General features: G+C 42.5%; 2 protein-coding genes across 12 annotated transcripts in view; one reads left to right on the forward strand and one right to left on the reverse strand.

Moving 5' to 3' along the window:
• KCNC2 (potassium voltage-gated channel subfamily C member 2) overlaps positions 1-25383 on the reverse strand; it is a 395439-nt gene that overhangs the window by 296047 nt on the left and 74009 nt on the right. The window lies entirely within an intron of this gene.
• Positions 318-3840, forward strand: LOC143776201 (uncharacterized). Of its 2 annotated transcripts, XM_077265309.1 has the most exons (3): positions 318-1165; positions 1353-1415; positions 3684-3840. In XM_077265309.1, exons 1-2 carry the CDS (start codon positions 431-433, stop codon positions 1371-1373), a joined length of 756 nt encoding a protein of 251 aa, XP_077121424.1. In that variant the 5' UTR covers positions 318-430; the 3' UTR covers positions 1374-1415; positions 3684-3840. The 2 variants fall into 2 exon arrangements, with proteins under 2 accessions (XP_077121424.1, XP_077121423.1); XM_077265308.1 differs by having other exon boundaries at positions 318-1415.

Here is a 25383-nt window from a genome sequence, read left to right on the forward strand (position 1 = left end):
ATCTTCACTTTTGTTAGTTCTTTTAATTATTGGGGAGACATACATACTTAATTATTGTTTTACCATTTTTAAACCTTGTGGCACACCGCAAGCCTATGTGGCTTATATATCTGTCTGACAATTTTTGTTTTAATTTATTATCCAACAAGTGCACTTTTTAATTGTATGTATCATTACTACTAATAAAATTTATATGATTACACATTCCTTGCTCTGGTTTTCCTTTTCTGGGACTGCTATCCTTGTTCTAGGTGAATGGTGTCTTCTTCTCATGGTCAGAGTGGTCCCCACTCATTTCTATTGTTTCCACTGGGGTTATTATAATTGATATTAATTAAGTTTTATTCTTATTGTCTACCTAATTGTGTGGTTTCAATCTCCTTAACTATTGCACTGTGTTTTGCACAGATCTTTCTCCATTTACCTGAGCATGGATTTCAAGGCCAGAGAGGCTTCCTGGCAGGGCCAAATTAATGCTGTTTTCTGTGGTGGTGATACGGGTCCTAATACTGATAAAGGTTTACAATATAATGATATATTTAATGAAATTAAAAATCTCACTCATAAGAGAACCCGATCGTGGTGGAACCGGGCTTTCTTAGATAATTATATGCAAAGACAATTGATCCCTAGGGGGTTACGAATCCAAGTGACTCCATCCTTCCCCGTAGACGACGAGGAGTTTGTGAAAAATTGGGAGGAAATATGTAACGGGACATCTAGGAAATTAATGGAATTACTAATTAAACTTAATTTGGGAATCCTAACAAAAATTGATGACCTCCTGGATGAAACCTTTACTAAAGCAAAAGCTATTCTGACACCTGAGCAGATCCAGACCATTAATGTACAAATGGACAAAAATATTGATCAGTGGGTCAAGGATATTCAAACAAAACAATCCAGCAAACTTATGAGGGATCAAAAAGATTTTTCTGGTGGAAATGTATATAGATGGAGGAGACATCATCCTAAAGAATCATTGAGAGATGGGACTCCATCAGCTTCATCAAACTTACCCTTGTGTGATGTGTCTGGAACTTCATCTTCTGTCTTTTCCATGGTATCAACTGGTTCGACTCCCAAGCGGAAAAGAGAACCTCGTTATGTACCTGCAAAGAAACCATATGGGTACACTAATGAAAACTCTGGAAATAATCTAAAGGTAATAAATTTGAGTTCACATGAACTATCCCTTACTGAGATTGATATCCTGGGTCGCGGTTTGATGTTTTGTCCTAGGGCAAACTTTGACCATTTTACCGCAGTCAAAGATCTCCATCTCTTTGCGAGAAAATTGGTATTTAAGAAGTTTTTCCATAATGAAAGTCTCTTACAAATGTTCCCAACAGAGGCGGAGCAGGAGACGTTAGCCATTTTACATGAATTGGCACAGGAAAATGAACCACAGGAAGGTAAGATTCCTAAATCTATTCAACCTAGGTCTAACAAATTTCCACCCTTGTCAGCTTGTCCAGCAATTGATGTGTTCGTGAAAACGGTCAGTAAAGATTTTGGTCAAATTCCTCTTTACTCGGACTCGGATAATCTTAGTGGTGATGAAAGGAAGGCTCTCCAAAGATTAAAAACATTGGATGATGTTATTTTTAAACCAGCTGACAAGGGTGGTAATATTGTAATTTGGCCCAAGACATTATATGAGAGTGAGGCCCTCAGACAATTAAGAGATAGTGAATGCTACAAGAGATTGACCTTTAACCCTTTGGAAAAATTTAGAGGTGAACTTCTAAATATCTTAAAGGGGGCCTTTGACCAAGGGTTAATTAACAAGGAGTTATTTACAGCTCTCCAGGTGTCTGAACCGATGGTATCAACACTGTATCTCTTACCTAAGGTTCATAAAAATTCCAATGCTCCCCCGGGTAGACCAATAATCTCCGGATGTGGTAACTATCTTGAAAACGTAAACAAATTCATTGCTGCTAAACTACAACCCCTAGTAGAAGAACTCCCATCGTTTACGAAGGATACTACTGAATTTTTGAAAAAGGTTGATGGCTTGTATATTGGTGAAGATACCCTCCTGGTGTCCTGCGACGTGGAATCCCTTTACACTAATATTCGCCATGTGGATGGGATTAAAGCAACTCAGTACTTTGCTCAGACTTCATTTTTTTCTACCCACATGAATGCATTTGTAATTCAGTTATTGGATTTCTCTTTATCGCATAATTTCTTTTTATTTAAGGGGTCCCTCTACCTGCAGCTCCAAGGCACTGCAATGGGCGCGGCCTTCGCGCCGGCTTACGCAAATTTGTTCTTGGGGCTGTGGGAGAGGGACCTTTTCATGTCGGGTGAGGTGTCATTGATTGAGCGTGTCCTAATGTGGGCACGCTACATTGATGACATCTTTCTAATTTGGCATGGGTCGGCTGACACACTCAAGGAGTTCATGATATTACTTAACCAGAATGAATACAACATCCATTTGACCTACAAATTTGACCGGGATATGCTGGATTTCCTCGATGTTACTGTTCGGAGGGGGACAGACGGGTGCCTATGTACAGACTTATATCGTAAGACCACTTCCGTGAACTCTTTACTTCACGCTACGTCAGCACATCCCCCAGCAGTTATAAGAGCTATACCAACGGGACAATTCCTTCGTGTACGTAGGATTTGCTCGGATGAGACAGATTTTATGAAACAATCTGAGGAGCTAAAATTACGGTTCCTGGAAAGAGGTTATAGTAGGCGATCTATAAAAAAAGCTTTTAATAGAGCTAAACATATAACCAGACATGAAGCTCTATATTCTAAAAAAACGCCTGTGCTAAACCAACCAGTGAGGTTTATTACAAAATATCATGGACAAGCTGATTTGATGAAATTTTATCTAACCAAATCATGGTCAATTCTCCAATCTGACCCTATCCTACAGAAATATATTGGGGATAGTCCGAATATCACCTACAGGAGATCAAAAAATCTGGGGGACTATTTGGTGCAGAGTCACTATGCACATAACAATACCCTTTTTCCCATCCTTCCATTTGGTCCCAGAGTACAAACCGGATGCAAACCCTGTGGGAAATGTGTCTCATGCCCTAATATTCAAAGAGCCCATGAATTTACTAATTCGAAAGGGACGAATATATATTCAATAAAACACACTATTAATTGCCTGTCTAAGGCTGTAATATACTACGCCACATGTCCCTGTTCTCTCATCTATGTGGGACTCACAACAAGACAACTAAAAGTTAGGACGAGGGAACATGTCCTGGGTATTTTGGCGGCCAAAGATGTAGAAGATATTTCTACCCTTAAAACAATCCCCAAGCATTTTAGGGTCCACCATAATTGTGATGCCTCACTTTTAAAGGTGATTGGCATCGATATGATCAAAGCAAATGAACGTGGGGGTAAAATTAGTATACCTTTAGCCCAAATGGAGGCCAAGTGGATATGGACCTTGGATACTGTTTCCCCACTTGGCCTCAATGAAAATCTTAGCTTTGCCCCTTTTTTATAAGATTCAATTTTTATAAGATTCAACTTTTATGAGATTCCTTTTTAAATAAACCTTTTTCATGCTTTTATTTTTATATCTTTTTATAATAATGCAGTATTAGAGTACTAATTTTAATTGTTTTGGATTTTTATCTGGGTTTCTGTGTATGTTCTTTTGTATGGTATTCACATGTGTATTATTTTAGTTTTTCAGAGTCTACTTACCTTATTTCCATGATGTCCATTAATCTTCATCACTTTGTCCCTCTTTCCATGTGATTGGCGCATTTTGATGGATGGTCGACAGGTTCTTCAATCTACATGAAAGAATATTATTTTGATTATGTTTTCTTTTTTTCAAAACACTATTATTGTCCAGTATTGGATTATATTTATGTTATTTCATTGTTCACACCCTATTAATAATTTTTTTCTGTTTATATGTATAATATTAGTATTATTGAATTCGCTTATTAATACTTCTTGTGTATATTTTTTATTCTTAATTTCGTTAGTATTGTGAATCTTTATCTTCCTGTTGCATCATCACAGTATTTATGGTATTGTGCGCCTATGTGGCTGTATCATTTGTTCTGTTATTTCTCTATGTAATTTCTGTAACACTTTTGTAAAATTCTCCCAGTATATACCACTATCTGTTTAATTGTCATTATATTATTATTTACCTTTCTACACATTTAGTTAACCCTTTCGGTATTATATTAATTGTAGTCCATATGTTAGTTGCGTACACAATCTCTTTCTTATCGGCTAGCGGTGTATTAGGTCATTCAATTCTGGTTCCATTGCTCACGCCTGACGCCTGAGTGGTGCGCATGCGCCTTCGGGGGCCTGCGGTCTCTGCTCTCGGCGTCACTGTGGTCTTGGCAACGCCGGGTCTTTCCTGTGCGTCCGATCACGTGACGCGGGGGGCGGGAACTTCTGGTCCTTCTGTCGGCGTCTGCGCCGCCTACACAATGGCGCCGGCCATCAGCAAACCACATTATGGCGCCGGTTATTAGCAATACTATATAAACCCCTAATGATATACATCCATTACCCCCTGACGAAGGATCGTGCATCCGAAACGCGCGTCGGGGTGCGTTTTGTTGGTCTCGGTGAGGTCTACAAGGTATTTGTCTCCTCTCATATTGTCCCCTCTTTTTTTGTTTGCCATGCACCTTATACCTCTTGTGTGACTATTAAGTTATATTGAGCACATGTTTGCATATTTTGCACATTGTTGCACTTTTTTCACACTTGGCACTTTCTAACCCCATTTAGGGTTACTTCCTTTTAATTAATTATTTTTTTATCTTCACTTTTGTTAGTTCTTTTAATTATTGGGGAGACATACATACTTAATTATTGTTTTACCATTTTTAAACCTTGTGGCACACCGCAAGCCTATGTGGCTTATATATCTGTCTGACAATTTTTGTTTTAATTTATTATCCAACAAGTGCACTTTTTAATTGTATGTATCATTACTACTAATAAAATTTATATGATTACACATTCCTTGCTCTGGTTTTCCTTTTCTGGGACTGCTATCCTTGTTCTAGGTGAATGGTGTCTTCTTCTTGTGTGTCAGAATAGTAGTCATGCCACTTCCTCCCTGTCTTGTGTGTGACTGCTTTAGGCTGGTTTCACACTTGCATTTTGATCTGAAGCGTTTTTTAAAAAAACGCATGTGGTGAAAAAACGCATGTAAACGCATTTAAACGCTGCGTTTTTTTGACGCATGCGTTTTTGCATTGGGAAAAAAAATGCGGCGTTTTGACGCGTTTACATGCGTTTTTTCATGCTTTTGCGTTTTTGAACGCATGCTGAGAAGTGTGTGACAGCTGTCAAAATCAACTAGAAAACCCACTATAAATAGAAATAGCTAGGGTTAGGGTTACGGTTAGGGATAGGGCTAGGGTTAGGATCCCTAGGGTTAGGGTTAGGGTTAGGGTTAGTGTTAGGGGTAGGGTTAGGGTTTGGATCCCTAGGGTTAGGGTTAGGGGTAGCTTTTTATTAGAAGAATGTCCTGGTCACCAGGTCACTGATAAGCCACCCCCCACCATCAAGGTGATAAAGGGATCCAAACCCTACCCCTAACCCTAACCCTAACCCTGACAAGCCACCCCCCACCATCAAGGTGATAAAGGGATCCAAACCCTAACCCTAACCCTAACCCTGACAAGCCACCCCCCACCATCAAGGTGATAAATGGATCCAAACCCTAACCCTAACCCTGACAAGCCACCCCCCACCATCAAGGTGATAAAGGGATCCAAACCCTAACCCTACCCCTAACCCTGATAAGCCACCCCCCACCATCAAGGTGATAAAGGGATCCAAACCCTAACCCTAACCCTAACCCTGACAAGCCACCCCCCACCATCAAGGTGATAAAGGGATCCAAACCCTAACCCTAACCCTACCCCTAACCCTAGGGGGGTGGCTTGTCAGTGTGTATTCTTGTTTTTTTCTATAAAAACGCATGCGTTTTTAACGCAAGCAAACGCATGTGCTTAAAAACGCATGCATTTACATAGACAGCAATACGTTTTGTTGCGGCAAAAAAAGCCTCTGGAAATTACTACATGTTGCATTTCTGCAAACGGACGCATGCAGCAAAAAAACACATGCGTTGTTAAATGCGGCAAAACGCGTACAAAAAAACCGCATGCGTTTTTAATGTTAAACATAGGGAAAAAAACGCATGCGGTTTTTTAAAAAAAAAACGCTGCAGATCAAAACGCAAGTGTGAAACCAGCCTTACTCCATTGCTATACTTTGTCTGTGGTAGGTCAAAAGATTGATATGCATCACCCCTTTTATTAAGTGGGAAGGTTTTCAGTCAACCTCCAAAAACAAAACTGATTAGTGGAAAATGTGTTGTCTGCAGAATTTCTACAAGACTGACTTTTTCAGCATCAGTCGGAAAATGCTACAGCGCAATAAACATGAGGGCATCTATATTTCTTTTTAACTCCTTATGGAACAGGTCTAACCTTAATATTCAAACTTCTTTTATTGTCACATTACAGGAACCATAAGTGTTTTTTTTTTTTTTTAATCAACGTAACTGTATGATGGCTTATTTTTCTGCAGCATGAGTTGCATTTGTAAGTGGCACCATTTTGGAGCGTGTACGTACTGTAACTTTTTATGGAAAGATGTACAAAATAATTGCAGTTCTGCTGTTGCTTGTGACATAAAATTTTGCATAAGCTACACAAATAAAATACCTTTATTCTGTGGGTCAGTACAATTATAGTTTCATAGATTCATAGTTTAAAAGAACTTGTCATCATGATTAAGTATGTTAAAATAAAGGTATGGTCATAATGGTTCTGTTATACTGACTCAATAGATACATGTAGGGAAGAAATCTACAGCCTGACTGCTGTTTATTTCACGTTCTAAATTTTTGTGCAATATCTTTTTCGTGCAATGGTGCAAGACTGTGGGGTTAGACTGTGGGGCAGGACTGTGGGACAGGACTGTGGTGCCGGACTCTGGGGCCGCATTGTGGGGCAGGACTGTGGGGCCAGACTGTGGGGCAAGATTGTGGGGCAGGACTGTGGTGCCGGACTGTGGGGCAGTATTGTGGGGCAGGACTGTGGGGCTGGACTGTTGGGCCAGACTGTGGGGCTAGACTGTGGGGCAGGACAGTGGGGCCGGACTGTGGGGTAGGACTATAGGGCAGGACAGCGGGTAGGGTCTTCGACTCTGCTCCGGCCCCACAGCATTTGTACTAGCCTTCTTACTTAAAGTGTGCACTTGCTCCACCCTTCCCGCATGTGGAGCTTGCACATATTCATCTCTGGCTGTCGTTAGCAAAATGTTGCCGATGGCGGCGCATGTGCAGATTCAGACCTCGGCTAAATGACGAGCTGAGATCTCAATTTGCGCATATACTGCCACCTGCGCCAATTTGCTGAAGACAGCTGGGAGATGAATGTCCATGGCAAGGCCGGCGCTTGCACGAACCTTAGAAGGGAGACTCGTACAAACGCAGAGGGGATGAGGCAGAGCCAAAAACCTTACCCACAGTCCCACCTGACAGGCCCGCCCTAATGCACGAAAAATATATTGCACCAAAACTTCTAACATGAATTAAACAAGAGCCAGACTGTGGATTTCTTTCCTACAGGTATCTATTGGATCAGTAAAACAGCGACATTATGGCCCTACCTTTGTTTTAACATTCTAAATCGGGATGACAAGTTCCCTTTAAGGTTGAAATAATGCACAAGTCAATCATATTTTACCTATTTTAAGCTTTAATTTAATATGCTGTTAATGTGTAAAGAGCTTTAGGCTTTTTGATCATTTTCTTCACTGTATGTGAAGCAAAATCAACTAACCTAGCAATTCTGGTTTAGTTTTCATTTTGTTTTGTTTTGTTTTTTCGGAGGGGGGCAGGGGTTCGGTGCTCACCAAGAGGTTTAAATAATGATATATGTACAAAAAAGAGAAAAAACGGCACTCTTCATAATTCACACGACTTGAAATTATTTGGGAACTCTTGGTGCTACACCAAATGCAAGATTTTTGTGAAACTTCAAAGAGTGGAAAGGTGTTTGGACTTATTGAAGCAGCATTGCGTGTGAAACATGCGTCATCCATCTCTTGCACCTGCATTCTCCTGCATCCATTTTTTAAGAATTCTGCAATAAAAGATGTTTTTATGGAACACAGAGTGCTGCCTTACCCCCAAGAAGTTTCACTTAATAATGACAAAGTTGTATTCCACTTGTCATTTTGGACACATTAATACCATATACAAGGTGGGCCATATATATGGATACACCTAAATAAAATGGGAATGGTTGGGGATATCAACTTCCGGTTTGTGGCACATTAGTATATTGGAGGGGGAAAACTTTTCAAGATGGGTGGTGACCATGGCGGCCATTTTGAAGTCGGCTCTTTTGGATCCAAATGTATTTTTTCCAATGGGAAGAGGGTCATGTGACACATCACACTTATTGAGAATTTTACGAGAAAAACAATGATGTGCTTGGTTTTAGCGTAACTTTATTCTTTCATGAATTATTTACAAGTTTCTCTTTGTTTACAGCCATTGACATGTCACAGAGGTTAACACGTAAGGAGCGGATAGAAATTGTGTTGATTTCTGGTGAACACAGTACCTGGGTCACTGCAGCAGATTTCAATGCAAGACATCCTACGGAAGAAAACTGTCACCATTCCCATGTTATTTAGGTGTACCCATATAAATGGCCCACCCAAAAAAGTTTGCCTCATCACTGAACATAATGTTCTGTGTAAACTGAGGATCCTGTTCCAATTTATATTTTGCCCATTCTGCAAATTCAGCGCACCGATCTGGCATCAGTCAAACATCCCTTCGCGGATATTAGCTACTCACAAATGGCACCCTTACAAAATCCAGCTGCTGCAGCATCTCAACGAGAATGGCTCAAATCGGTGCACTGAATTTGAAGAATGGGCAAAACAAAAATTGGAACAGGACCCTCAGTTTACACAGAACATTATGTTCAGTGATGAAGCAAACTTTTTTGGGTGGGCCATTTATATGGATAAACCTAAATAAAATGGGAATGATGACAGTTTTCTTGCGTAGGGTGTCTTGCATTTAAATCTGCTGCAATGACCCAGGTACTGCGTTCACCAGACATCAACACAAGTTCTATCCGCTCCTCACGTGTTAACCTCTGTGACATGTCAATGACTGTAAACAAAGAGAAACTTGTAAATAACTCATGAAAGAATAAAGTTATGTTAAAACCAAGCACACCATTGTTTTTCTTGTGAAATTCGCAATAAGTTTGATATCACATGACCCTCTTTCCATTGGAAAAAATAAATTAGGATCCAAAATGGCCAACATCAAAATGGGCGCCATGGTCACCACCCTGTTATGACCCCAATGGCAGAGGGTCTCAGGAATAAATACCAAGTCTGCAAACACAAAAAACCAGCTCATAGGGCAGTGGTAACTGGGCTGACCATATATCTAATCCTAGCACCACAAATAGAAGTAGCCGGGGAACGTGCCTACGTTGGTTCTAGACGTCTCGCGCCAGCCGGAGAACTAACTAACCCTAGAAGGGAAAAGAAAGACCTTTCTTGCCTCCAGAGAAAAGACCCCAAAAGTTGGATACAAGCCCCCAACAAATAATAACGGTGAGGTAAGAGGAAAAGACAAACATAAGAATGAGCTAGGTATTTAGCAAAGAGAGGCCCACTAGCTAATAGCAGAATATAGTAAGATGACTTATATGGTCAGCAAAAACCCTATTAAAATATCCATGCTGGATATTCAAGAACCCCCGAACCGTCTAACGGCCGGGGGGAGAACACCAGCCCCCTAGAGCTTCCAGCAAGGTCAGAAATCACATTTAGTACAAGCTGGACAAAAATAGTAGCAAAGCAAGTAACTCAAAAAACAAAGAAGCAAGACTTAGCTTAATTTTGCAAGAGCCAGGACCAGCAGACAGGAGCAACAGAAGGATCTGATTACAACGATGCCAGGCACTGGACTAAGGATCCAGGAAGTTAATATAGCGACACCCCTGGACTAACGACCCAGGTGAGTGCCAAACAGAAAAAAGACAATCCCAGAGTCATACCACTAGTGACCACAAGAGGGAGCCAAAAAGTCTAATTCACAACAGTACCCCCCCCTTAAGGAGGGGTCACCGAACCCTCACCAAGACCACCAGGGCGATCAGGATGAGCAGCGTGAAAGGCACGAACTAAATCGGCCGCATGCACATCAGAGGCAACCACCCAGGAATTATCCTCCTGACCATAGCCCTTCCACTTGACCAGATACTGAAGCCTCCGCCTGGAGAGACGAGAATCCAAGATCTTCTCCACCACGTACTCCAACTCGCCCTCAACCAACACCGGAGCAGGAGGCTCAACAGAAGGAACCACAGGCACAACGTACCGCCGCAACAAAGACCTATGGAACACGTTGTGAATGGCAAACGACACAGGAAGATCCAAGCGAAAGGACACAGGATTAAGGATTTCCAATATCTTGTAAGGACCGATGAAGCGAGGCTTAAATTTAGGAGAGGAGACCTTCATAGGAACAAATCGAGAAGACAGCCATACCAAATCCCCAACACGAAGTCGGGGACCCACACCGCGGCGGCGGTTGGCAAAACGCTGAGCCTTCTCTTGTGACAACTTTAAGTTGTCCACCACATGATTCCAGATCTGCTGCAACCTATCCACCACAGAATCTACCCCAGGACAGTCAGAAGGCTCCACATGTCCCGAGGAAAAACGAGGATGGAAACCAGAGTTGCAGAAAAATGGCGAAACCAATGTAGCGGAACTAGCCCGATTATTAAGGGCAAACTCAGCCAACGGCAAGAAGGTCACCCAATCATCCTGATCCGCAGAAACAAAACACCTCAAATAAGCCTCCAGAGTCTGATTAGTTCGCTCCGTTTGTCCATTAGTCTGAGGATGAAAGGCAGACGAAAACGACAACTCAATGCCCATCCTAGCACAAAAGGATCGCCAGAACCTGGAAACAAACTGGGATCCTCTGTCAGACACAATATTCTCAGGAATGCCGTGTAAACGAACCACATTCTGAAAGAACACAGGAACCAGATCGGAAGAGGAAGGCAGCTTAGGCAAAGGTACCAAATGGACCATCTTAGAAAAGCGATCACATACCACCCAGATGACAGACATGCCCTGAGACACCGGGAGATCTGAAATGAAATCCATGGAAATGTGTGTCCAAGGCCTCTTCGGGACAGGCAAGGGCAAGAGCAACCCGCTGGCACGCGAACAGCAAGGCTTAGCTCGAGCACAAGTCCCACAGGACTGCACAAACGACCGCGCATCCCGTGACAAGGAAGGCCACCAAAAGGACCTAGCCACCAGATCTCTGGTGCCAAAAATTCCCGGATGCCCTGCCAACACCGAGGAATGAACCTCGGAAATGACTCTGCTGGTCCACTTATCAGGAACAAACAGTCTGTCAGGTGGACAAGAGTCAGGTCTACCAGCCTGAAATCTCTGCAACACACGTCGCAAATCCGGAGAAATGGCTGACACGATCACTCCCTCTTTAAGAATACCAACTGGTTCTGCGACTCCCGGAGAGTCAGGCACAAAGCTCCTTGAAAGAGCATCAGCCTTCACATTCTTTGAACCTGGTAAATACGAGACCACAAAGTCAAAACGGGAGAAAAACAATGACCAGCAGGCCTGTCTAGGATTCAGGCGTTTAGCAGACTCGAGATACATCAAATTTTTGTGATCAGTCAAGACCACCACACGATGCTTAGCACCCTCGAGCCAATGACGCCACTCCTCAAATGCCCACTTCATGGCCAACAACTCCCGATTGCCAACATCATAATTCCGCTCAGCAGGCGAAAACTTCCTCGAGAAAAAGGCACAAGGTCTCATCACAGAGCAACCAGGGCCTCTCTGCGACAAAACGGCCCCTGCCCCAATCTCAGAAGCATCCACTTCAACCTGAAAGGGAAGTGAGACATCAGGCTGGCACAAAACAGGCGCCGAAGTAAACCGGCGCTTCAACTCCTGGAAAGCCTCCACGGCTGCAGGAGCCCAGTTAGCAACATCAGAACCTTTCTTGGTCATATCCGTCAAAGGTTTAGCAATGCTAGAAAAATTAGCAATAAAACAACGGTAGAAGTTAGCAAAACCCAAGAACTTCTGAAGACTCTTAACTGACGTGGGTTGAGTCCAATCATGAATAGCACGGACCTTGACTGGGTCCATCTCCACCGCAGAAGGGGAAAAAATAAACCCCAAAAAGGGAACCTTCTGTACTCCAAAGAGACACTTTGAGCCCTTAACAAATAAAGCATTCTCACGCAAAACCTGAAACACCATCCTGACCTGCTCTACATGCGAGTCCCAGTCATCAGAAAAAAACAGAATATCATCCAGATAAACGATCATAAATTTATCCAGATACTTCCGGAAAATATCATGCATAAAGGACTGAAACACTGAAGGAGCATTAGAGAGCCCAAAAGGCATCACCAAGTACTCAAAATGACCTTCGGGCGTATTAAACGCGGTTTTCCATTCATCTCCTCGCTTAATGCGCACAAGGTTGTACGCACCACGAAGATCTATCTTGGTGAACCACTTGGCACCTTTAATTCGGGCAAACAAGTCTGACAACAGAGGCAAAGGATACTGAAATTTAACAGTGATTTTATTCAAAAGCCGATAGTCAATACAAGGTCTCAAAGATCCGTCCTTCTTGGCCACAAAAAAGAATCCCGCACCAAGAGGGAAAGAGGAAGGACGGATATGCCCCTTCTCCAGAGATTCCTTGATATACGAACGCATCGCGGTATGCTCAGGTACAGACAGATTAAATAGTCTTCCCTTAGGAAATTTGCTACCTGGAATCAAATCTATGGCACAGTCACAGTCCCTATGAGGAGGCAGAACACTGGACCTGGACTCGCTGAACACATCCTGATAATCAGACAAATACTCAGGAACTTCCGAAGGAGTAGAGGAAGCAATAGACACCGGCGGGGAATCACCATGAATACCCTGACAGCCCCAACTTGACACAGACATTGCCTTCCAATCCAAGACTGGATTATGAGTCTGTAACCATGGCAAACCCAAAACGACCAAATCATGCATTTTATGCAGAACAAGAAAACGAATCACCTCCCGATGTTCAGGAGTCATGCACATGGTTACCTGTGTCCAAAACTGCGGTTTATTTTCCGCCAATGGCGTAGCATCAATACCCCTCAGAGGGATAGGAATAACCAACGGCTCAAGAACAAAACCACAGCGCTTGGCAAATGACAGATCCATAAGACTCAGGGCAGCACCTGAATCCACAAACGCCATAACAGGGTAAGAGGACAATGAGCAAATTAAAGTCACAGACAAAATAAATTTAGGTTGGAAATTACCAATGGCGACAGGACTAACAACCCTTGTTAGGCGTTTAGAGCATGCTGATATAACATGTGTAGAATCACCACAGTAAAAACACAACCCATTCTGACGTCTATGATTTTTCCGCTCATTTCTGGTCTGAATTCTATCACATTGCATCAAATCAGGTGTTTGTTTAGACAACACCACCAGAGGATTAGCGGTTTTGCGCTCCCGCAAACGCCGGTCAATTTGAATAGCCAGCGCCATGGAATCATTCAGACTTGTAGGAATGGAGAAACCCACCATCACATTCTTAATGGCTTCAGAAAGGCCATTTCTGAAGTTTGCGGCCAGAGCACACTCATTCCACTGAGTAAGCACGGACCATTTCTGAAATTTTTGGCAATACACTTCAGCTTCATCCTGGCCCTGAAAAATAGCCAGCAAGGCTTTTTCTGCCTGAACCTCAAGATTGGGTTCCTCGTAAAGCAATCCGAGCGCCAGAAAAAACGCATCAATATTTGCCAATGCCGGATCTCCTGGCGCTAGCGAGAAAGCCCAATCCTGAGGGTCGCCCCGTAAAAAAGAGATAACAATTTTAACTTGCTGAACTGAGTCTCCAGATGAACGGGGTCTCAGAGATAGAAACAATTTACAATTATCCCTGAAATTCCTAAACTTAAATCGGTCTCCAGAAAACAGTTCAGGAATAGGTATTTTAGGTTCAGACATAGGACTGCTGGTAACAAAATCTTGTATGCTTTGCACACGAGCAGCAAGCTGGTCCACACTTGTAATCAAGGTCTGGACATTCATGTCTGCAGCAAGCTCAAGCCACTCAGAGGTAAAGGGGAGGAAGAGAGGAAAAAAAAAAAAAAAAAAATTCAGAATTTCCTTTCTTATATCCCACTTCTGCAATGCATTAAACATTCAATGTTGGCCTGGCATACTGTTATGACCCCAATGGCAGAGGGTCTCAGGAATAAATACCAAGTCTGCAAACACAAAAAACCAGCTCATAGGGCAGTGGTAACTGGGCTGACCATATATCTAATCCTAGCACCACAAATAGAAGTAGCCGGGGAACGTGCCTACGTTGGTTCTAGACGTCTCGCGCCAGCCGGAGAACTAACTAACCCTAGAAGGGAAAAGAAAGACCTTTCTTGCCTCCAGAGAAAAGACCCCAAAAGTTGGATACAAGCCCCCAACAAATAATAACGGTGAGGTAAGAGGAAAAGACAAACATAAGAATGAGCTAGGTATTTAGCAAAGAGAGGCCCACTAGCTAATAGCAGAATATAGTAAGACTAGATGGCAGCCCGATTCTAAAGAATCGGGAGTCTAGAATCCATATATACTTTATTTATTCAAATGTAAGAATAATACAATTAATAAATAATAGTAAGAAAGAACAAAAAATGGCTGCACTCACCAGCTCTTGACAATTCTTGACAGTACGGCACATTTCTGATTGGTCGCTCGCGGCAGACGGCAACCAATCAGAAAAGTGCCGCGCACCACGAAGGCATATATCTTTGTCCACCCTGAGCGGGTGTAGGACGCTGGTGACGTCACTTATCTCCGGACATTATCTCCGGACAAAGCCACGGAAGTTGGCACAAATTGCCGGAAGTAGTATTCTAGGCAATTATATATTAGATTTTAATGTTATCAGTGTTTACCTTTGAACGTTTATATTGTATTGTCCTGTCACCAGCCATGTGTACGATTATCGGCCGAAAGCCTCTCTGGAACCAATAATCACCCCATGTAAAGGTATCTTTATAAGTTAAAGATTCAGAATACTATGACTTTTATCATATCCTGAACAGTCAAGTTTTTTATGAACCGTTAAGGTTTTCTGGTTGAAGTAAAAAAAACTCTGAGTGTTTACAGTTTGAAACCATAAAATGTTGAAAAATTATGTCATTCTTGAGTATATCACTCAATGGTGCTCATAAACGTGTCAAATTTGATCTATAATATACTTTAATATACGTTACTTTAATCTTTAATATACTTAAGAACAGGGCCCCAGACATCACACAGGGGGTCTGAAACACCGCACAGTGGTCCAAAATATCGCTGTGCTCTGCCTGGGGCCCCATATGCTGCCTGGGGCCCCTGTGCTCTGCCTGGGCCCCATATGCTGCCTGGGGCCCCTGTGCTCTGCCTGGGGCCCCATGTTCTGCCTGGGGCCCCTGTGCTCTGCCTGGGGCCACTGTGCTCTGCCTGGGGCCCCATATGCTGCCTGGGGCCCCTGTGCTCTGCCTGGGGCCCCATATGCTGCCTGGGGCCCCTGTGCTCTGCCTGGGGCCCCATACGCTGCCTGGGGCCCCTGTGCTCTACCTGGGACCACTGTGCTCTGCCTGGGGCCCCATATGCTGCCTGGGGCCCCTGTGCTCTGCCTGGGGCCCCATGTTCTGCCTGGGGCCACTGTGCTCTGCCTGGGGCCCCATAGGCTGCCTGGGGCCCCTGTGCTCTGCCTGGGACCACTGTGCTCTGCCTGGGGCCCCATATGCTGCCTGGGGCCCCTGTGCTCCTCCTGGGGCCACTGTGCTCTGCCTGGGGCCCCATATGCTGCCTGGGGCCCCTGTGCTCTGCCTGGGGCCCCATATGCTGCCTGGGGCCCCTGTGCTCTGCCTGGGGCCCCTGTGCTCTGCCTGGGGCCCCATGTTCTGCCTGGGGCCCCTGTGCTCTGCCTGGGGCCACTGTGCTCTGCCTGGGGCCGCATAAGCTGCCTGGGGCCCCTGTGCTCTGCCTGGGACCACTGTGCTATGCCTGGGGCCCCATATGCTGCCTGGGGCCCCTGTGCTCTGCCTGGGGCCACTGTGCTCTGCCTGGGGCCCCATATGCTGCCTGGGGCCCCTGTGCTCTGCCTGGGGCCCCTGTGCTCTGCCTGGGGCCCCATGTTCTGCCTGGGACCCCTGTGCTCTGCCTGAGGCCACTGTGCTCTGCCTGGGGCCCCATATGCTGCCTGGGGCCCCTGTGCTCTGCCTGGGGCCCCATATGCTGCCTGGGGCCCCAGTGCTCTGCCTGGGGCCCCTGTGCTCTGCCTGGGGCCCCATATGCTGCCTGGGGCCCCTGTGCTCTGCCTGGGGCCCCTGTGCTCTGCTGGGGCCCCATGTTCTGCCTGGGGCCCCTGTGCTCTGCCTGGGGCCACTGTGCTCTGCCTGGGGCCCCATATGCTGCCTGGGGCCCCTGTGCTCTGCCTGGGGCCCCATATGCTGCCTGGGGCCCCTGTGCTCTGCCTGGGGCCCCATATGCTACCTGGGGCCCCTGTGCTCTGCCTGGGACCACTGTGCTCTGCCTGGGGCCCCATATGCTGCCTGGGGCCCCTGTGCTCTGCCTGGGGCCACTGTGCTCTGCCTGGGGCCCCATATGCTGCCTGGGGCCCCTGTGCTCTGCCTGGGTGTAGGACACTGGTGACGTCACTTATCTCTGGACATTAGCTCCGGACATTATCTCCGGACATTATCTCTGGACATTAGCTCCGGACATTAGCTCCGGACATTAGCTCCGGACAAAGCCACGGAAGTTGGCACAAATTGCAGGAAGTAGTATTCTAGGCAATTATATATTAGATGACTTATATGGTCAGCAAAAACCCTATTAAAATATCCACGCTGGATATTCAAGAACCCCCGAACCGTCTAACGGCCGGGGGGAGAACACCAGCCCCCTAGAGCTTCCAGCAAGGTCAGAAATCACATTTAGTACAAGCTGGACAAAAATAGTAGCAAAGCAAGTAACTCAAAAAACAAAGAAGCAAGACTTAGCTTAATTTTGAAAAAAGAGCCAGGACCAGCAGACAGGAGCAACAGAAGGATCTGATTACAACGATGCCAGGCACTGGACTAAGGATCCAGGAAGTTAATATAGCGACACCCCTGGACTAACGACCCAGGTGAGTGCCAAACAGAAAAAAGACAATCCCAGAGTCATACCACTAGTGACCACAAGAGGGAGCCAAAAAGTCTAATTCACAACACCACCCATCTTGAAAAGTTTTCCCCCTCCCATATACTAATGTGCCACAAACAGGAAGCTGATATCACCAACTATTCCCATTTTATTTAGGTGTATCCATATACATGGCCCACCCTGTATGTGTCTTTTTGGGGGAAAGTTTGCTTTTTATTAGATGAACCAACTTTTTTATTTATTGGGCACCCTTAGATTGCATTTGTAAAGCATCGCACTACCTATACCATGCCACTGCACTACTTATGTTGTACAGTGCATTGTCCAATCCTGTCAGTATTCTACTGAAAGGCATTCTCTGACATGATCTACTAGCTTTGATTTATGACAGAACTGGAAGTCTTTGTTAGGCCTCTGGCTGCCATAGCAACCATTGGCTCTTCACAATTGTGTTGCGGGGAGTCAATGAAGTGACGTACTTACTATTGACTGCAAAATTTAAGGGATTCATTTAGCTGCTGAAAGCACTGACAGAGCAGATTACCTGCTGCTGTGCCTTTACCATGACTGGTGAGAAAGTGCTGTTATATAAAAGAAGCCCTGTGATCACAATTTTGGAGTTATGATTCACTGCCCTTTCAGGTCCTGATGGAAAGTTGCCCATTCTAATAGGTTATCAAAAAGCAATGAGGTGTTGGGAAGCACTTAATTTAAACATTCATTATAGGTTTAGTATTTCTTTAAATCATGCAACATAGTAAGAGAAAAAAGATGGTATGATTCATAATGCATAAAAAGTTCAGAGCCTCTGAGCTCACTGATTGGCTGTGGTGCTGTCGACATGATGTCAGCGTAACAAGCCAATGCCAAGCAGCAGCGGAAACTCGCCGGTGGACACCAGGAAGATCAGTACAATGCGGTTTGGTTTATTTTAGAGCAAAATACAGCCAAAGGAAAAGATGAATTGAAAGTAAACAATCCCTTTAATTAAGAAATAATATGACTTTAGATGTGTATATATACATTTTGTATTTAAAAGCCAACGCCACGCCAAAGGCTTCTTGTGTTCTGTCTCCCACTGCTGCCCAGCCTTCATAGACAACGTAGACTTGTTGATTGTCGTTAATTGTTCTGCTGCTCACAAGTTGCAATATCTTATGATCCTCGGCTTGCTTTTTATTGACATGCAAGTCTGAATAAGACGATCCGCAATCACGTATTGATAGGAGAGGACAGATCCCCTATTTGGTTTGATGTCACAGCTATGGTACAATGACTTTTCAAATCAATAAGACAGAGCAGGGATGTTATTCCATGAATGCAGAAAACCAAGAGCTAGACTGTTTCCATAGAAACTTAAGCATCACCATCTAGAGCAGACAAGAAGAGGGTCCGTTACAGTGAATGGGTGAAAATGTCCATATTTCCTGGTACTGCACAATAATACCATTTGTTTTGTTGTTTGCGACTATTATTATATGCAGATTCTATATGCATTCATTAAACTAAAAGCCATTGTAACGAGACATTTCTAAGTCTAAGTACCATCAGCATATGTCATATAAATAGGCAGCAATGGTAAGGGCAAAATTAATGTGTGTGTTTTTTTCACTGTAAAGTCTTTATCTAAAAATGGATATCCTCGAGGGAAAATTGTTGACAGCTATAATTGTGGAATTCTCAGATGCCAAAAGGGACGAGAGCAATTAATAAACTGTCGTCTTACACGTGTTCCATTGGGTCCGTATAGTAAACTATCACCTTCCTCATTATGGATACAGCATAGCATACATCATTTGAGATTTTGCTATGGCAGTCGAGGCAGGCAAACTCACCAGCAAGCAAATGGTGAATGTAAGTTCAAATGTGGTGAAATCAAATCGTGATTGAACTTGTCTCATCAGATTAACATTATGCAATGTAAAAATAGTGAGTTATTCAACAGAAGTGCCTAGGGATACATACTGCATTAGATATATGTTATTCTTGAGTACTTTAAATTCAACTCATTTGCGGCTTAAATAATTTAATATCAGGCAAGTCAACATGCAGCTTCTATTTTTATAGGTCTTCTTTAAATAGATTAGCCATAAGTCATTGAAGCCTTACTCTAATTATTCGTAAGCTACCCATATACTTTTATACATGCACCTTTGGTACGGCCAAGCATAGATGTCTGAATAGGCAGAGTAAAATAAGCTGTTGCCATAAATCTCTGTTGACAGCCTATCTCCTGCGACAATAAAGATTCAGGCACTAGATCCTTCTTCTTTTCTGATACTATCTTTCTAAAAGCTCCTACACAAAAGAAATAGTTGGAGCCTTCTACCTAAACTGGCCATAGACGTAAGATAGCTTATCACCAAGTGTTAAATTATTCATCAGCTATCCACATTGACTTTTTGATACACATGAACGTTTGGCTTTGCTGTGTATTCATGTATTTTCAAAGGATAGAGAGGAGAAAGCCAAACGGCTCAGGCCATGGCTTATCTGTTGAAGAACAAAAAGGTCGGGAGTTAGAATACAAACTGCCTGACCCTTTACTCTCCCAACATCATTGGTCATGTGAGAATCGGAAGGGCCCCATACACATTAGACCGTCAACTGATCCTATCAGTATCAGCTGGTTTGGTTGACTTTATTCAAATTTGTTATGGGCATTAAATCTACAGGTTTGGGTGACTTTTCTCTTATGTGTATGGCCACTTTTAGATTTAAATTTAATTTAGAGCAAAATGTTTTCAATGAAATGTAATATGAAAAAGTTAGACAATTTAATTAGTACACATATCACTGCCTTTTAAAAGTTCACTCAAGATTTATGGTTATGGGTGAAGTTTTCTGTTAAGCTCCGTGACAAGCATAAAAAGCATGAAAATGTCAAAACATCTAAAAATTAATTAGTATGAACTTTTTGACCTAAAAAAAGAAATAACGTCTAAAATCTAAAGTTAAGACATGTGGATAGACTTTAATATACACTGCCTTTACTTAAAATTAATTAAGGTTTTACAGCATCCCTGTATTTCTGTGATCCCCAAGATCTTAGCTCGTAGATTACAATGACGTACAGTGAGAAAACTGACAAGACGTTGTGCTCATTGATAGCAGTATTAAAGGGTATATCCAGGGTTTAAAAAAAAAACATCTACCTAAGCACTAACAGCATAGTATTTGCTATCTACCTGCCTGTTGGTACCTGGCGCAGTTCTCTGCCAGCAAAGAGCAGTCACAGACTTCTACTGATGCCATGTCAACAGTGGCAGTTCTTTTCCTGTAAACAGAGCGGGATTATCGATGTCATGCTGATTGACAGCCGGTTTCTGCTGCCTAATTTGGGGAAGCCGGCTGTCAATCAGCATGAAGCCTGTAGTCCCGCCCTGTCAACAAGAAGAGAAAACATTGCTCTGTTGACAGGGGGCTGCAGAATCTCTGGAAGGAACGGTCAATGACCGGCACCGGATACAACAGGCAGCTAGTTGCCTTTGTTATCAACTACATGTCCTTTAGTGCCTAGCCACTTTTTTTTTTTTTAAATCCCCTTCAACATATTACCTTTAGATATGGGGTTAATCAGCAGGTTAATAGAGTTCTAAAAGTGCCCAGTTTCCACACTGAAAGCTCTGCTACTGGGAAGAAATGAACTTTATTTCTTGAGGCAGCCTCCAGCTTTCAATCATAGAGGTGTGGCTTGAGCAGTTTCAGTCACTGCTCAGTACATAGTGAGTGATGGCTGTAAGCATGCCCCGGCACTGACTGACAGCCAGATCAGCACTGATGCAATGCAGAGCCGGTTATAACCCCACTCAGTGTATACTGAGTGGTGACTGAAACTGTTCCAGATGCGCCTCTATGACTGAAAGCCGGTGGCTGCTAGGAGGAATAAAGTTCATTTTCTACTAGTAGCTGGGCTTTCAGTGTGGCAGTTTTAAAACACTACTAACCTGAAGGTTAACCCCATATTTTCCAGTTAATAGTGTTTTTTGACATGCCAGGTTCCCTTAAATAAATAACCTCTACAGTCAATTCTATTTAGGTCCATTTACAGCAATTTAAGTAAAACTTTACTGTCTTTCCAGTTAATGAAGCACTCCGATCAAAGTTTTTATCCTCTTAGTATATTGCTATTATCATATTATATAACACTGTGTACTTACAATTGCTCAATTTGCTGTTTTATTCAGCTAATTCTTCTCTTTTCTTTGCTCTATGTAGAAACAGGAAACATCTTGTCCCTGCAGAAATCATCCCCCTCTTCAACTCCTGATCCAGCTGCTACGGTTTCCCCATGTCAGGGACTTTTGCAGCGACTCATGACTTATACAGGGAAAAAACCATCCTGTTTCTACATAGAGCTTAGAAGCATCCGGCTAGTCAGTTTTCAATCATGTAAAGTGGTAGACCTAATAAAGAGAAGAATTAACTGAGTAGAAAGCAAAATGAGCAAATGTAAGTATATAGTGCTGTATAATATGATGACTGCAATATATTAAAGAGGATACAAATCTTGATGTGAGTGCTTCTTTAATAGTCTTTCTACACGGCAGGCACAGTATTCAGTAGTCAGTATTTTACAGTCTATTTCAACATTTATTTATTGATCTGTTCTCAGAATCATCAGCTCATTCTGGAAAAAGATGCTGCATGAGGATGATTTATAATAAAAAAAACAACTGTTAAAACAATATTGATTGATTATATATTCTTTACTTATTAAACGGGGAAACTCTAATTATGACATCTGAAAACAAGCATTTTTTGAAGTCAGAGGACAGTCATAAAAACTTTATGTAGACTTATAGATTAACACAACAAAAGGTCAAACATCTTTATCATCATCTATCATTTATCATTAGATGTTAGACTATACAGTATACCAATAACTAGTACATGCAATGGCACAGTACCTATGCTTCCACTGTAGAGGGGGGTTTATATTGCACCTCTGTGTACAATGTAGTTAAAGCCAAACATCAGAAAATTGCCCCTAAATTAAAGGGTTCCTCCCAAGTTACTGGAATTCTTGTCTGCTGCTCCTGGAAAAGATATCTTGCAGATTAGGTGGGACTATTCAATGTTGTACAGCTTCCATGGTAACTGTACCACCTGATCTCTCAGATTCTTTTTCTATCAGATTTTGTCTTCAATGATGGGGAACTAGAAATCTTGCAACACTAGAGGTGCCTCTTAAAAATTAGGAATCAGGAGCAAGAAACGGTATACCATGTTAGCATGTGTTTGTCCTTCAGATATCTACAGTACCAAGAAGAATGCACTAATTGTAAGCCAATGTTTGAACATTTGTATGAACATATGTATGACAATCTAATCAACCAGAATAATAGTGTAGATGTATCACTGTGTACAGCTGTCATACAGAATCTCCTACAGTGGCAACATATTTACCTACTGTTCCACAACATGTTCATAAATATGTTAAAGAGGCTTTACCAAGATAGAGCAATACCAGCGTGAAAGCCAATAATGCCTACACTTACCAAAAGATCCTATATTCACCATTTGAATCCTCAATATTTTGGGGGTTAAAAGTGACTCATCACCTAACAGGTATCATTGAGTACGGTATCGCAACGAAGATTAAAACCTGTTTTCTTTGATGGGGGCACAGTATGAGGAGGGTGCAGCATGGCGGGAAAGGACTGTGTGGAGATATAGAGAGCATGAGAGGAAACAGCTATGGTTCAGGCAATGGTTCACAAGGGCAAACAGTCTGGGGTTGTAGATTATATAAGAGGACAATGTAGCGATTATAGCTCATAAGGGAGGGTAGTGTGGAGGCCATGTACCTTATGAGAAGCATTGTTTCATATTTTGTGCGGGAAACAAAATAAGGAGCAATTTATTCAGAGTCATATCCTAGAGCATATTTAGGGCACAGTATGGGAGGATAATTTATGCAGAGGACATTATAATACTCTTATTTTATCTGGGTAGAAATGTTTATTTGTGATACTGCCTAATTCTAATCAGTACTATAGTTCCTGTATGGTCCACCGTCTGATAATGGCTGGTAACAACAACTCCCTGTATATACTTACCATTTTAAAGGACATGGGGGGAATTGTAGGTTCAAGTGATACAAAGGTATATGGGCCTGACCTGACACTGCAATTAATCACTGTACTAAACGTTATTCTTGTAGTCATGTACTGATGACAGTTCTGGTGATGTATTCCTGCACTGATGGTTGTTCTGGTGATGTATTCCTGCACTGATGGTCATTCTAGTGATGTATTCATGTACTGAGAAATGGTTATGGTGATGTAAAAGAACCTGAAGACCTACCTCTTCCGACAAGCCTACAACCTGCTGTAACCACCAATCGACCAAACCACTGCACGACCAGCTCTATCCTCACCTACTGTATCCTCACCCATCCCTTGTAGATTGCAAGCCCTCGCGGGCAGGGTCCTCTATCCTCCTGTACCAGTTATGACTTGTATTGTTTAAGATTATTGTACCTGTTTTTATTATGTATACCCCTCCTCACATGTAAAGCGCCATGGAATAAATGGCGCTATAATAATAAATAATAATAATAATAATAATAATAATAATGTATTCCTGTACAGATGGTGATTCTAGTTATGTGTTTATGTACTGATGATGGATTGAAAGCGTTTTTTTGTGAAAAAAACAATAATTCTAGTGGAAGTTTTCATCAGAGCTTGTCACCTGTCTTATTTGATGCGTATGAGTCTTTTGAAATTTGTTCTCCTTTGCTTGAGGGTGGAGAGGTGGGGCACTGTTGGCTTCACCTACCAAGGCACTAAAATACTTAGATCCTACCCTGACTATAATTACAGCCCAGCCTTATTATTTTGAATAGGACTGATCTGCAAATGAATTAGGCTAAGCTGCAATAGTAGATTCTACAATGTTGTTCCCCTTGGAGTGGCTGCATGTTTAGTATCTTGCTTCCTTCCAGCTTGCACTGCAGTAATGAACGACTTAATGATGTCTACGAAGCATGCAGAAGTACATAATGGCCAGATTAGTTATAGTGCATTCCCTCTTACTAATTCTTCAAAAATCTGTCACTCATGTTAAGTAGGGGGTTGACGTAAACTAACAATCTATTAATGAGTCATCACATGCTGTTTAAAAATGACTGCCTGAACTAAACAGTGAGCACAGAAGATGTTGTGTAAGCACACTTATCATTGGGCAGCGAGTCAGACAAAAAATCACGACTCTGGTGGGTAATAGTTGATTCTGTCAGAATTAAATAACAGTTTACCCTTATTCATAGACAGTGTGACAGATTCACTGACATCAACACATTACATTTTGCTCATTTGCATTAGTTCACAGCTGGTTAGAAAAAATGATGCTGATAAATGCAAACAAGGAACTAGAGTAGATTTGACCTATAATTTATGCACAGTTCTTGCATAAATTATAGTGATTTTGTTAGGCCCCAGAAGACGGCACCCTCCAGCTAAAACCTGCCCATTTAAAAAAAAAAATGCTTCTGCTGCTTGAAAATGAAGAAAGAGGCACAGTTTTGCATAAAAGAAAACGTGTCAAAATTTGCAACTTTTTCATTCCAGAATTCTTGTACAGTTCCATTATACATGTTCTTGCCCCAAAAAAATCATATTGTAGTGTCACTTATTTTCTTAAAAACTTTAATACTGTAATCCTGTTATGGAGAAATATTATTTGAGGCATCCAGTGTGTTACAATTGGTTCTGAAATTTTGCATCTCTTTGATTTTAGTTATGAAGGAAAAGAGAAAATGGCAAAAACAATGTGTGAATGTAAAAAAAGGTCTGTAAATGTATTAAATAAATAATACTGAAGGGAGCATTAGATGGAGTATATGCAGGGATATCATGTGGTCAACTTTTTACTGCCAATGTACTTTTTTATATTTTGGTTGTATATGTGCAGCTTCAAAGAGAATGTAAGCGATGCCCAAGAGTGCTACTTCACCCAATGAACATGTCCTGTTCACTGCAAGAATTGTGGATGCTTGGACAAGTGAGAAGATGTCGTACAGAGTTTAGTACAGATTTAGTTTCAAATTTGCTACTTTGGATCAGCAAAAAT

Source organism: Ranitomeya variabilis, chromosome 5 (assembly GCF_051348905.1).
Source record: "Ranitomeya variabilis isolate aRanVar5 chromosome 5, aRanVar5.hap1, whole genome shotgun sequence".
Lineage (NCBI taxonomy): Eukaryota > Metazoa > Chordata > Amphibia > Anura > Dendrobatidae > Ranitomeya > Ranitomeya variabilis.